At 45.7% G+C, this 13,894-nt stretch overlaps 1 protein-coding gene across 1 annotated transcript in view; it reads left to right on the plus strand.

Moving 5' to 3' along the window:
* The window catches only part of DNAH9 (dynein axonemal heavy chain 9), a 372,533-nt gene that overhangs the window by 320,634 nt on the left and 38,005 nt on the right, over window positions 1-13,894 (plus strand). Inside the window, exons 62-63 of the mRNA XM_008010391.3 lie at window positions 4,897-5,024; window positions 12,118-12,345. Of these exons, the coding sequence (XP_008008582.3) occupies window positions 4,897-5,024; window positions 12,118-12,345 (356 nt within the window). The remainder of the gene's footprint in view (window positions 1-4,896; window positions 5,025-12,117; window positions 12,346-13,894) is intronic.

Raw genomic sequence — 13,894 nt, forward strand, 5'->3', positions numbered from 1 at the left:
CTTCACATCTTTTTGTCACATCCTCTCAAAGAACAGTCTCCTCCTCGGCCCTCCCCTTCCTACCCTGACGCCAGCATCTTCTCTGGTCTTTCTTTCACTTGTCTGCAGCATGATCTCACTTGGTCTCCGTCTTTCTTTGCCCAGTTACCTGACTTTAACAAAATGAGTTCTGTCTTTCCATTTTCTGATCAGAAAGAAGCTGTATATCCCTTCTTTGCCTTCTACTGTCTCCTTTTCTCTCCAACGTTCTGAGATTTTTGTAGGCCTGCTACCAGATATGTTCAAAGAAACGGTTTTCCATTCAGTGTCTTTGCAGCCGATTATCGAAATTTTGCTTTGGGCCTCATTTTCATTGTTCCTGGCCCCATTCTGTTTTCTTGTATTTGGTTGGGTTTTTTGTTTGTTTGTTTGAGACAGGATCTCACTGTGTTGCCCAGGCTGGAGTGCAGTGGCACAATCTTGGCTCATTGCAACCTCTGCCTCCCAGGTTCCAGTGATCCTCCCGCCTCAGCCTCCTGAGTAGCTGGACTATAGGCATATGCCACTATGCGTGGCTAATTTTTTTGTATTTTTTGTAGAGATGGGGTCTCACTGTGCTGCCCAGGCTGGTCTTGAACTCCTGAGCTCAAGCAACCTGCCCACCTCAACCTCCCAAAGTGCTGAGATTCTAGGCATGAGCCACCACACCCAACCCTCTTTTCTTTAAAAGGCAAGTAAAAGATAGATAAGCTGAGGCAAGTATAGTCTTTCGAGAGAGGATTCAGGATTCATGGAGTATTGTTTTTCTGTGATGAGTGAAACTGATTTGTGGATGTGCTGGGGAGCAGAAGAGTGAATAGAGACAAAGATTAAAGATACAAAAAGAGGGCCGGGCGCAGTGGCTCATGCCTGTAATCCCAGCACTTTGGGAGGCCGAGGCAGGTGGATCACCGGAGGTCGGGAGTCTGAGACCAGCCTGGCCAACATGGAGAAACCTCATCTCTACTAAAAATACAAAAATTAGCCGGGAGTGGTGGCACGTGCCTGTAATCTCAGCTACTTGGGAGGCTGACACACAGGAGAATCACTTGAACCCAGGAGGAGGAGGTTGCAGTGAGCTGAGATCATGCCACTGCACTCCAGCCTGGGTGACAAGAGAAAAACTCCGTCTTAAAAAATAAAATGATAATAGTAATAAAGATACAAAAAGAGGTGGGATTTAAATGACAGATAAGGTGACAGGCAGGAAGGGAAGAGGACATCTTTTCCATTGAGAGGGCGGTGTACAGAGATGCAGACAAAATGGCAGTAAATGGAGGAGTGTCCACCAGAGGGCATATGTTTTTTCAGGGAATTAGTAGAGCAAACTGCTGAGCATGAGAAGTCCATTAGGAGACATAATGACAGGGAAATGGGTAACACAGTCGGCTTCTGGACACATTGAAAGAGTACCAAATCGCTTCGAAATTGAGAATCACAAGCTTGTGATGGTGCCAATTCACCAAACATGTGAAATACCCCTTTCATTAATACTTAAACTCAGAGTTGGGGTCTTAGAAAGTTGAGTAGTGGAAGAAACTTGAGAAGTAGAAGGAGGCAATGAAGTTGAGGATTTTGGCTCAAATTAAGGATTCTTGGGTCCATATTAAAATAAGAGGAGGTAAAGGTGAAATTAGAAAAAACGGAAGGGACCAAAGGACTCAACTGAAGTAGAAAAATAGATAGGGAAGAAATAAGGTAAAAATCTGGGAAGTAGGAAGTAAAAGTCATGAGTGGACTTGGAAGAATCACGCTTCAGACACAGGACAGATCTCCATGATGGGAGAGCCCTGCGTGTGGCCACTGGGAGTCGGCAGCAGAAATGAAATGGAGTTAAGTTGTTTCTTTCTTTCTTTCTTTTTTTTTTTTTTTTTTTGAGATGGAGTTTCACTCTTGTGGCCCAGGCTGGAGTGCAATGGCACGATCTTGGCTCACCACAACCTCCGCCTCCTGAGTTCAAGCGATTCTCCTGCCTCAGCCTCCTGAGTAGCTGGGATTACAGGCATGGGCCACCACGCCTGGCTAATTTTGTATTTTTAGTAGAAACGGGGTTTTTCCACGTTGGTCAGGCTGGCCTTGAACTCCCGACCTCAGGTGATCCGCCCACCTTGGCCTCCAAAAGTGCTGGGATTATGGCTGGAGTTAAGTTCTTTCAAGATAAGGAAGATGAGGACGGGGACGGTGGCTCATACCTGTAATCACAGCACTTTGGGAGGCCGAGGCAGGCAAATGATGAGGTCAGGAGTTTGAGACCAGCCTGGCCAACGTGGTGAAACCTTGTCTCTACTAAAAATACAAAAATTAGCCAGGTGTGGTGGCGGGCACCTGTAATCCCAGCTACTCGGGAGGCTGAGGCAGGAGGATCACTTGAATCTGGGAGGTGGAGAGTGCAGTGAGGTGAGATCGCACCACTGCACTCCAGCCTGGGTGTTATCCCAGCTACTTGAGAGGCTAAGGCAGGAGGATCGCTTGAATCTGGGAGGTGGAGGTTGCAGTGACGTGAGATCGTGCCACTGCACTCCAGCCTGGGTGAAAAAAAAGAAAAGAAAAGTGTTTTTGTTGTTGTTTCATTTTGTTTTGTTTTGTTTTTATGAGGGCAGAGAAGAAATAGCCTCCAGGTAGCAAGAAAACACTAGAAAAAATGTTCCCCTTCCAACGCCAGCACCATAGGGGTATGGAACTAGGGAGAGGACTGTTGGAGTTGCACTGTCCTCAGAGAACTAGAGGTCGGTGACACACACTGTAAAGATGTTAAAAGAGGTTGACAGTGGGGCACAGTTCCAGGTGACACCACCATATGTAGAGCTGGAAGGAAAGTCAGAAAAGGAGAGATGAGTCACAAGCAGTAGGGGTGGAGGCATGGAAGCACCAGCATAGAACAATCTGAAGGTGAAATCCTGAGAAACTGGAGGAACTTGCTCGAGGCCCAACAAGCCATCTAAGAGCCTCACAGTTGCAAAGGGAAAGACCTCACAAGGTTACCTCCGCACCCATGAGGGTCACATGGGATGCAGCCACCTTTGGCTGAGTGTTCAGTCTGTGAGAATCCCATCCATTTTTCCCCTTCTCAATGTTTCCAAGATCCATTTCTTTCTTCTCCGCCTCATTGTCACGCCTCAAGCCCAAATTAATGCAGACTGATCCCAGCCGGGCTCTGCAGTGCTAAGCTTTGCCCAGGATGATCCCTCCAGTCTGGAGTTTTCAAACTAATCTTTATTAAATAACCTCTTTGCCCATATCCTTCTGTTGCTAATAAACAAAATAAACAGGCCCTTTTGTGAGCAGAAATGTCACAGAAGACATCTAAAAATCCCCACACTTTTTATCCTGGTATTTTCTCTGGAATGAATTGTTTATCTCCTGACTTCCAAAGCTGACATCAAATGTTTTGCCAACTAGGATTTATAATTTAATAATGGTGTTTCTTGGGTTCATCTCAGTTAAGTCTCCAATATCTATTTCTTACTACAAAAAGCCGTCGTCATGCATTGTCCTGTACATTTCAATGACAGTCTATACACTTTTTATATTTAAAAGAAATAGTCAACATTAACCCTTATTTCCAAAAATTGTCTTGCACACGTATCAAACTACATCTTCAGTTTTAGTTCCTCTGAAACTAAATTTTTTTTAAGTATGGATTTTTATTGTTCCTCTTTTTCAATTTCTCCCCTTTTGTCTACTTCACCTTGCTAGAAACGTTGCTTAGTGATTCCTTCATGGCATTATACATTTTTATGATTCTTTTATCTAAAGAATATTATGTAATTTCTCTACACTTTATTGGATTGTGCCAAGAGCTAATATTCTCTGTATTAGGGTCATTTATTTGGGTTGTTTCCCTTGGGCTTGGAGAGCAGCTGAAGCCCACTGGCCTTGCTCCAATGGTGTGGCTGCCACGTTTGTGTGTATGGTCATTCCTTAATCCATCTGCAACACCAGCAACCCTGATATACATCCAACAGAAAATTCACACCTACACAACTAAACAGCTTTGTGTCTTGCCCCTCTTCACTCTAATTCATGCAAAATGATGAGATAACACTTTTCTATGTGTTGGGAATGATAGGAGAGGAAGTTAATAGGGCAAAAAGTACAGGAAGCCAGAACTACCTGAATCCTGCCCCTACTGGCCACACTTCCCAGTGAAGTTCCAGAGAAGACACAATATTTATTCAGAGCACAAGGCAAGCCACAAAGGACCACACCCACATGCTTGCTACTCTTCCACCCTTCTCTCATCAGCACTCCCTAGAATCGTGGATCAATGTCTGGTCTGCAGATAAGACACATAAAGAATAGCATCAGCAATCCTACCCCTCTTTGGGAATTAAGTGCAGAGGGAAGAGTGAAGTGATTTTGGTCTGAACAAGTGTTTCCTCTTTTTTTTTGAGACAGAGTTTCGCTCTTGTTGCCCAAGCTGGAGTGCAATGGCATGATCTTGGCTTACTGCAACCTCCGCCTCCTGGGTTCAAGTGACTCTCCTGCCTCAGCCTCCCAAGTAGCTGGGATTACAGGCGCCTCCCACCATGCCCAGCTAATTTTTTGTATTTTTAGTAGAGATGGAGTTTCACTGTGTTGGCCAGGCTGGTCTCGAACTCCTGACCTCAGGTCATCCACCTGCCTCAGCCTCCCAAAGTGCTAGGATTACAGGCATGAGCCACCACGCCCGGCTCAAGTGCTTCCTTTTATATGAGAACCAAAAGCTAGAAGAAGTAGCCTCCTGTGAAGGAAAAGGGTCAGTATATGAGGCTTGGGTTATAGATTCGGGCATGCCTGTGTTTGAGAGGTGATCTGAGCGTGTGCATTTCTTTATGAACGTCAAACATCCATCATTAGACCCAAGAAATAATAACGACGACTCCATCCCCCTTGCAGGAAGAAAACTTGGATACACCTTCAACAATCAGAACTTTCACAACGTGTCTTTGGGGCAAGGACAGGAAGTGGTGGCTGAGGCTGCGCTGGGCCTCGCTGCCAAGAAAGGTCACTGGGTTATTCTGCAGGTATGTTCCTCTACCCTGGTCTGTGTTATCTCGACCCATACTTGCCTCATCCCACGCTCACTGGGCATCTCCATCCACTCTTAGCTTCTCCCCACCTGTCCTTTCACACTGTTGTCTCCTTCATTTCTTCATCTTCTCTCTTGCCAGTTCTCCTCACTCATATGTTCTCTTCCCCAGACCATGTCCGGGAACAATCCTTCTCCCCTCACCTGCTCTGCCACTCTCTCTAGTTTAAATAGCTCTACTTATAAAAGGAACAGATTCCCACTCTGATAGGCATTCAGGAAGTTAGCATTTACGTTGAAGGCCCTGGCAGCTGGATGCTTTCAACAGCCGGTTTCTTCCTGTGAATTTCATGGCACGTTCCTCTGCTGTGCCTTTCTGTTGGACTGTGTGTCATATACTCTTTGTTACGGGCATGACTAGGATATGGGAGCAACCTTAGCCTCTTCACTGAAAGCTCATGTTGGTGTTTGGAAATCTGGAACCCCTACTACGGATAATTTCACCAAACAGTTACAAGGAAAAAAAGCCTACCTCTCTTCTATCAGAAGAGAGGGTTAAAGAATTTAGCCCTCTCTATTAACCCCTATTACATTTTATTTAACCCCCATTAAATTATTTCATTTAACCAATTTTCATTTCAGCAATTACTACTAACTCTTTTTTTTTGAGATGGAGTCTTGCCGTGTTGCCAGGCTGGAGTGCAATGGCGCAATCTCGGCTCACTGCAACCTCCGCCTCCCGGGTGCAAGCGATTCTCCTGCCTCAGCCTCCTGAGGAGCTGGGATTACAGGAGCACATCATCACGCCCAGCTAATTTTTGTCGTTTTAGTAGAGACAGGGTTTCACCATGTTGGCCAGGCTTGTCTCGAACTCCAGACCTCAAGTGATCTACCTGTGTCAGCCTCCCAAAGTGCTGGGATTACAGGCATGAGCCACTGCACCCAGCCTAACTACTACTAACTCTTACATAGCATTTTACAGTACACAAAACCTTTTCAGATCCATCTATGAGGGCCTGCCTGCCTAATCCTCTTTTATGCCACTTGTATAGATGCTGGAGTTGTGGCAGAATGCATAGCTTGCTCCTCTTTTCTCCTAGAACATTTTGGAATCTTCTATTAGAGCTCCATTGCTATGTTGACATGATTTATTTTATGATTGTATTCTCCACTAAACTTTTTAGGTAAAGAGATGTTCCTTCTTTACCTTTTATCACCGAGCCTACTGCCTTGAACATAGCAGACACTGAAACAAAAGGCCGGTGGGTCAAGGAATCCATGAAGAAATTAAAGAAAGAATAAATGCAAAAGCCAGTCGCTCCCATTCTTCCTGGCTTTCACTGCCATGAACCTCCCCCATCTCCTGATTACTGGTGACATCACATCTTGCTGCTGGGTCTTTGTCCTTAATTATTCTATTATTTATTTGGAGCCTAGCAACTGAGAGATCTGCCCCTCCGGGGCCTCCTTTTCCAGAAACATCAGGAAGTTCAGGAGAAAAGATAATAACAGCTGAGCTTCCTCCTTCCTCCCTCATGGGTCAGCACAGTGCTTGTGTTATGCCCAGACCGTTTATTCCCCGAAGAAGACTACCAGAGTCCAGAGTCAAAGCTAAGCAGCAAGGATCTTTATTACAGGTTCGAACCTGGAACTCTCCCTCGCTCGCGAAACGAGACGGGCAGGAGAGCTCCCCCACTGAGCTCCGAGCAGTGTTATATAGTCTAAGAAAAGTGGGCATAGAATTATTATACAAATCAGATATATGATTGGCTAGTGTTTGAACAAGGCGATTTGTCTAACTATGATTGGTTCCCGCCATTTCTGATATTTTGGTTTAACCTTTGAGGCGGGAGAGCAGGTTTATGGCAGCAAGAGTTTATCTTACTTTTTTTTTTTTTTTTTTTTTTTTTTTTTTTTTTTTTTTGAGACGGAGTCTCGCTCTGTCGCCCAGACTGGAGTGCGGTGGCCGGATCTCAGCTCACTGCAAGCTCCGCCTCCCAGGTTTACGCCATTCTCCTGCCTCAGCCTCCCGAGTAGCTGGGACTACAGGCGCCCGCCACCTCGCCCGGCTAGTTTTTTGTATTTTTTTTAGTAGAGGCGGGGTTTCACCGTGTTCGCCAGGATGGTCTCGATCTCCTGACCTCGTGATCCGCCCGTCTCGGCCTCCCAAGGTGCTGGGATTACAGGCTTGAGCCACCGCGCCCGGCCGAGTTTATCTTACTTAAACACATCTTGTGACCTTGCCTCAGAACTTACAAAATTTCTGGTACGTGCAGAAAAACAGGTACTCACAGAACTTACGAAATCTCTGGTATGTGCAAAACAAAATCTCTGGTACGTGCAGAAAAACAGGTACTCACAGAACTTATGAAATCTCTGGTATGTGCAAAGATTAGAGAGCAGAACAAAGGGTGTAGCGGGGAGGGGGGGGCGGGTACACATCTATCTTTGTGTCCTTTCACTTGAAGGTGTGACCTCCCCACCCTCTCAGGCACATTTGCCAAGAGACCCCTCCAGACACCAGTGCTGGGAACCCAGGCACTTGTCATGGACATCAGAGTCTGTTTCTGAGACTGTGGTGCTGCCTCTGCTGCACCCATTGCCCCCCAGCACCTACTGGCCTTGCAGGGCACCAAAATCTTGTACTGATGTGGTTGCTCGGAGCTCTCCAACACTGAACTCAGTATTCCCTCTTTATTTCCTGGTGATTGGACATTTCCAAAGGAAACGTGTGCCAAACAATCTGGAGGCCTGCCTTTCCCCCTGAATAAAGCATTGGCGTATTGAATAGACATCATCTGTCCAAACTGCAAAGTGCTATCAGAAACGAAAGATCCTCACTGGTTTGTGAAATCTCTTGTAGGAATCACAGCTACCTGGTTCTAAGAATTTCCTGACATACTGAACTAGACTGGACTGGAATCCTACCCAGCAATGTTTCCCGGCCTGTAAACCTGAGAGATTATCTGGAAAAAAAAAAAAAAAAAAGTGGGGGAGGAATACACTTAAATTCCTATTTCAAACATTGGAAAATACTACATACAAATTCCTTTTAAGGATTTTTTTTTTTTTTGAGACAGAGTCTCGCCCTGTGGCCCAGGCTGGATGGAGTGCAGTGGCACAATCTTGGCTCACTACAAGCTCCACCTCCCGGGTTCACGCCATTCTCCTGCCTCAGCCTACCAAGTAGCTGGGACTACAGGCGCCCACCACCATGCCTGGCTAATTTTTTGTATTTTTAGTAGAGACAGAGTTTCACCGTGTTAGCCAGGATGGTCTCGATCTCTTGACCCCGTGATCTGTCCGCCTCGGCCTCCCAAAGTGCTGGGAGTGCTTGGCCTCCCAAAGTGCTGGTGTGAGCCACTGCACCTGGCAAGGATATTTTCAATGATATCAATAGGATAATGGTTCTGAGAATCCTTTGGTATAGAAATCTTATTCCATCCAGTATTTCCCAAATTCCATTGAACACAGACCTTCTTTTTTTTTTTTCTTCAACTTTTATTTTGAGTTCTGTGGTACATGTGCAGGATGTGCAGGTTTGTTCCATAGGTAAACGTGTGCCATGGTGGTTTGCTGCACAGATCAACCATCACCTCAGTATTAAGCCCAGCATCCATTAGCCGTTCTTCCTGATGCTCTCCCTCTTCCCACATCCCGCAACAGGCCTCAGTGCGTTTGTTCGCTACCCCATGTGTCCATGTGTTCTCATTGTTCAGCTCCCCCTTATAAGTGAGAACATGCAGTGTTTGGTTTTCTGTTCTCCCATTAGTTTGCTAAGGGTAATGCCTTCCAGCTCCATTCATTTCCCTGCAAAGGATATGATCTTGTTCCTTTTTATGGCCGCATAGTATTCCATGGTATATATGTACCACATTTGCTTTATCTAGTCTATCATTGATGAGCATTTGGGTTGATTCCAAGTCTTTACTACTGTGAATAGTGCTGCCATGAACATATGTATGCATGTATCTTTATAATAAAATGATTTATATTCCTTTGGGCTTATACCCAGTAATGGGATCGGTGGGTCAAATGGTATTTCTGCTTCTATATCTTCCACAATGGTTGAACTAATTTACACTCCCACCAACAGCATAAAAGGGCTCCTTTTTCTCTGAAACTTCACTAGCATCTGTTGTTTCTTGACTTTTTAATAATCCGCGTTCTGAGTGGCGTGAGATGGTATCTCATTGTGGTTCTGATTTGCATTTCTCTAATGATCAGCAATGTTGAGCTTCTTTTCATACGTTTGTTGACCGCAATGAATATCTTCTTTTGAGAAGTGTCAGTTCATGTTCTTTGCCCATTTTTTAATGAGGTTGTTTGTTTTTTGCTTGTAAATTTAAGTTCCTCGTAGACTGTGGACATTGGACCTGTGTCAGATGGATAGACTGCAAAAATTTTCTCCCATTCCGTAGGTTGTCTTTTCACTCTGTGGTAGTTTATTTTCCTGGGAAGAAGCTCTTTAGTTTAATTAGATCCCATTTGCTAATTTTTGCTTTTGTTGTAATTGCTTTTAGCATTTTTGTCATAAAATCTTTGCCCATGCCTATGTCCTGAATGATATTACCTAGATTTTATTCTAGGGTTTTTCTAGTTTTGGGTTTTACATTTAAGTCTTTAATCCGTTTTCAGTTAATTTTTCTATAACACATAAAGAAGGAATCTAGTTTCAATTGTTTGCATATGGATAGCTAGTTCTCCTAGCACCATTTATTAAATAGGGAATCCTTTCGCCATTGCTTGTTTTCATCAGGTTTGTCGACGATCAGATGGTTGTAGGTGTGCAGGAACACAGACGTTCTTTATGGATCTAACATCTTTTAACATCCCATGGTGCACTTTTGGGAAATGCTGCCTGAGGACCCTGACCCAGATGAGCTAGGGGTTCTATTCTGGGAGAGCTGGCTTCTCTGGTCCTTGGTGACAGAGCAAGGCCCACAGTCTTCCCGCTCTTCCTTCCTGGCTGTAGGAGCTGTTAGGTGGTTTTCCCAACCCAAGCCCATCAACCCAGTGGGGCAGCCTCAAGGATTTCTGAATCCACCCCAGGGTTCTATACACAAGCAACAGACATTCTTTCTGCCAGACCTGCCCAGTAGCAGAACTTAGAGTTTCGAAAGGAGGAGCCAAATTACCCACATGTGGGTTGCTGGTGATGCTGGCCACAAGGAACCCTGGATCTCAAGTAGCCCACTAAACACTCTGCTCCAATTGATTTGATTATAAGTAAATTCTTTAACCAATTTTCATCTCAACAACTACTACTATCCCTTACATCGCATTTTACGGTATACAAAACCCTTTATTTTTATTTTTATTTTTATTTTATTTATTTATTTATTTATTTATTTATTTTGTAGAGACGGGGTTTCACCATGTTGGCCGGGCTGGTATCGAACTCCTGGCCTCAAGTAATCCATCCGCCTTGGACTCCCAAAGTGCTGGGATTACAGCTGTGAGCCACTGCACCCCGTCCTACAAAACCCTTTCAAATCCATGTCTTTGGTTATCTGCAGCCACTCTGTGAAATAAGTATGGCAGATGTTATTGTTATTTCTCTTCTTATAGAAGAGAAGGCAGAACTCAAAAGACCAAATTACTGTGGACCAAGTGCTGGGCTTAGCTCTGATCTGTGTATTTAAGGCTTTGCATGCTTACTTCCTCAAATATTTATCAAGGAGCTTTTATCTATCCATTATAATGAAACACATTGCAATGAAGCCAGGTGACTCTCCTAACTACAGTGAAAGGCTCATTCTGCAAAGCAGTGGTAAGAAACAAATGTAGGTTTTGATAGATAGACAGATAGCAATCAAATGTGGGGGGAGGAGACAGGCTCAAAGACCAGACGGAGGAGCTTGGGATTAGAGTAGAGAGCCTTGTTCGGTCTTTGAGCAGCAGTGACTCAGTGTGTTTTAGGAAGATAAGTTTGGCAACAATTAACAGACTGGTTTGGAGAGTGGAGACAGAAGACTAAGGAAAGCTAGCTGGAAGGAGTTTAAATCAGTGCCTTTCAAATGTTAACGTGCGTACGAATTACCAGAGGATCTCATTAAAATGCGCTGATTCAGTAAGTTTGGGCGGAACCTAAGATTCTGCATTTCTAGCTAGCTCCCAGGTACTGCCAGCAATGTAGATCCATGAGCTCCAATTTGTACCATCAAGGTTTCAAGTAATCTAGCTGTCGGGTGTTAGACTTGGAACATTATCATGTGTTACATTCTTTTTTATTATTATTTTTATTTTTTATTTACTTATTTATCTTTCTATTTTTGAGATGGAGTCTCGCTCTGTCGCCCAGGCTGGAGTGCAATGGCGCCATCTCCGCTCACTGCAAGCTCCGCCTCCCGGGTTCCCGCCATTCTCCTGCCTCGGCCTCTGGAGTAGCTGGGACTACAGGCGCCCGCCACCACACCCGGCTAATGTTTCGTATTTTTGGTAGAGACGGGGTTTCACCGTGTTAGCCAGGATGGTCTCGATCTCTTGACCTCGTGATCCACCCGCCTCAGCCTCCCAAAGTGCTGGGATTGCAGGCGTGAGCCACCGCGCCCGGCCCTGTTACACTCTTAAATTGTGGTCTCCGGACCAGCAGCATCTGCATCACCAGGAAGCTTGTTAGAAATGCACATTCTCAGGCCCGATCCTGGTCCTGCTGAATCTGAAACCCCGGGCTGGGGCACAAGAATCTGTGTTTTAAGAAGCCCTTCAGGTTATTCCCATGCACAGGCAAGTTTACAAACATTATGCTGGAAAGCCTTAGGCTAGCGAGGGATAGAGTTTAATTGCAGAATACTGGGAGGTCCTCACTACTGGGCATCTCAGAAGTCTTTTCTATGATGTGGTTTAAGACACTTCTGCCTTTAAAAGTCATTGAGTTGCACAGCATGTGAGTGCATGTAACGCCATTAACTGTACACTTAAAAAGGGTTTGAGGTGGTAAATTTTATGTTATGGCTTACCACAATTTTTTGAAATTATTTGATGCTAAGACCAGTCCCCACTCTGGCTGCCTTCCTGACAACTGTTGACTGCTAACAGAACTACGCAGATGTCTGTATGGGCGGGGGTTCCTTCCTTCCCACTAGAACATTCACCTGGTGGCCAAGTGGCTCAGCACCCTGGAGAAGAAGCTGGAGGAGCACAGTGAGAACAGCCACCCAGAGTTCAGGGTCTTCATGAGTGCAGAGCCGGCACCCTCCCCTGAGAGTCACATCATCCCCCAGGGCATCCTGGAGAACTCCATTAAGATCACCAGTGAGCCCCCCACGGGCATGCATGCCAGCCTACACAAGGCCCTGGACCACTTCACTCAGGTACTGCCCCGGGAGGGAGGGAAAAATAACAGCCCACCTCGCAATCAGCTGATGCAAACTGGTGCGGGGAGAGCATGCAACTCAGAAGGGAGTGGGGTGCTGGTTGGGCTATGGAGCAATGCTGATGTGGGTAAAATGTGCCCACCTGATACCCACTCAGGGCAACCCCACTCTCCATTGCCAGATAACCCCAGGGGAGTAGAGCTCAGGACATTTCTTTGGCAAGAGATGTGGGGAAGCCTTCTGCAAGTTTACTGTTACCTAATATTCCAAGATGAAGAAGGGCGCGTTGCTGTAAAAGTAATTGACAAGATACACTGGGTCACACACCGGCGGGCTGTCTTCAGGCAAGGGGATGACACCGTCAATCAGATGATATCACTTGACATCTCCATGAATCTGAGTATCAAGGGTTCAAAGAATCCAGGTGTCAAGCGGTGGAGATATGGATCTGAAATGTAACTGCATGTTAGACCCCTTCAAATATGGCCCCTGGACCAGCAGCAGCAGCAGCACCTGGAAACTTGTTAGAAATGCAGATTTTTTTTTTTTTTTTTTTTGAGATGGAGTCTCACTCTGTAGCCCAGGCTGGAGTGTAGTGGCACAATCTCGGCTCACTGCAAGCCTAAAGTAAGATGAAGACCGCGTTAGCCAGGATGGTCTCTGTCTCCTGACCTCGTGATCCGCCCACTTCAGCCTCCCAAAGTGCTGGGATTATAGGCATGAGCCATCGTGCCCAGCCAGAAATGCAGATTTTTAGGCCCCAATCTGAAACTCTGGGCTGGGGCCCAGGAATCTGTTTTAATGAACCCTCCAGGAGATTCTTATACACAGTCAAGTTTGAGAACACTGTGCTCCGGAGAGACCCAGAATACGAAGGCACGGTGTTCAAATGCAGACCGCTACATGTCCATGACTGGGAATTCCAAGGCTTATGTTGTAGCATATTTATTTAAAGCCAGGTCCAAGCCCATGGTGGCCAACTTTGTATATGAAGTTGCACTGTCAAAGTCTGCGGCTCAGGCTTCTTTGATCTTCTCAAGAAGTCACTATTTCTTGTTGGTTCTCTTTTGGGAGTTCCACCTCCCTGGGCAGGGGAGTACCCAAAGGCATAAATCGGAGCAGAGTGGGGGCCATGGGATCACCTTAAAAGTCTATCTGCCACACCACGCTTTGGGGGAATCCAAGGAGAGGGTTCCAGCAGCTGCTGGGGAGGTTTCCTTCTCAGTTGTCATCTTGTAACAGTACCAGTGCGTCTCAGGTTTCCCAGAAGCCCTGCTAGCTCACATGTTGTCAGATGGGCCATTCAACAGGATGACTGTGCCAGCTAAACCAGCATAAACCTTTGGGGCCTGGTCGAAGCCTAAAGGAAGATGAAGACCACGTGGCAGTCAGAGTCTCAGAAGATTTTACTGACTGCGTGACACTCTCATAGCGTAGGAGTCCAGCAGCCCAAGTCTGGGCGGGGGTGATGTTTCCTCAAAGATTTGAGAAGCAAAACGCATTCAGTCCCCCTCTGTACTCTTTTTCCAAGCTTAACTCCAAGGCA

The sequence above is a fragment of the Chlorocebus sabaeus genome, chromosome 16 (genome assembly GCF_047675955.1).
Source record: "Chlorocebus sabaeus isolate Y175 chromosome 16, mChlSab1.0.hap1, whole genome shotgun sequence".
NCBI lineage: Eukaryota > Metazoa > Chordata > Mammalia > Primates > Cercopithecidae > Chlorocebus > Chlorocebus sabaeus.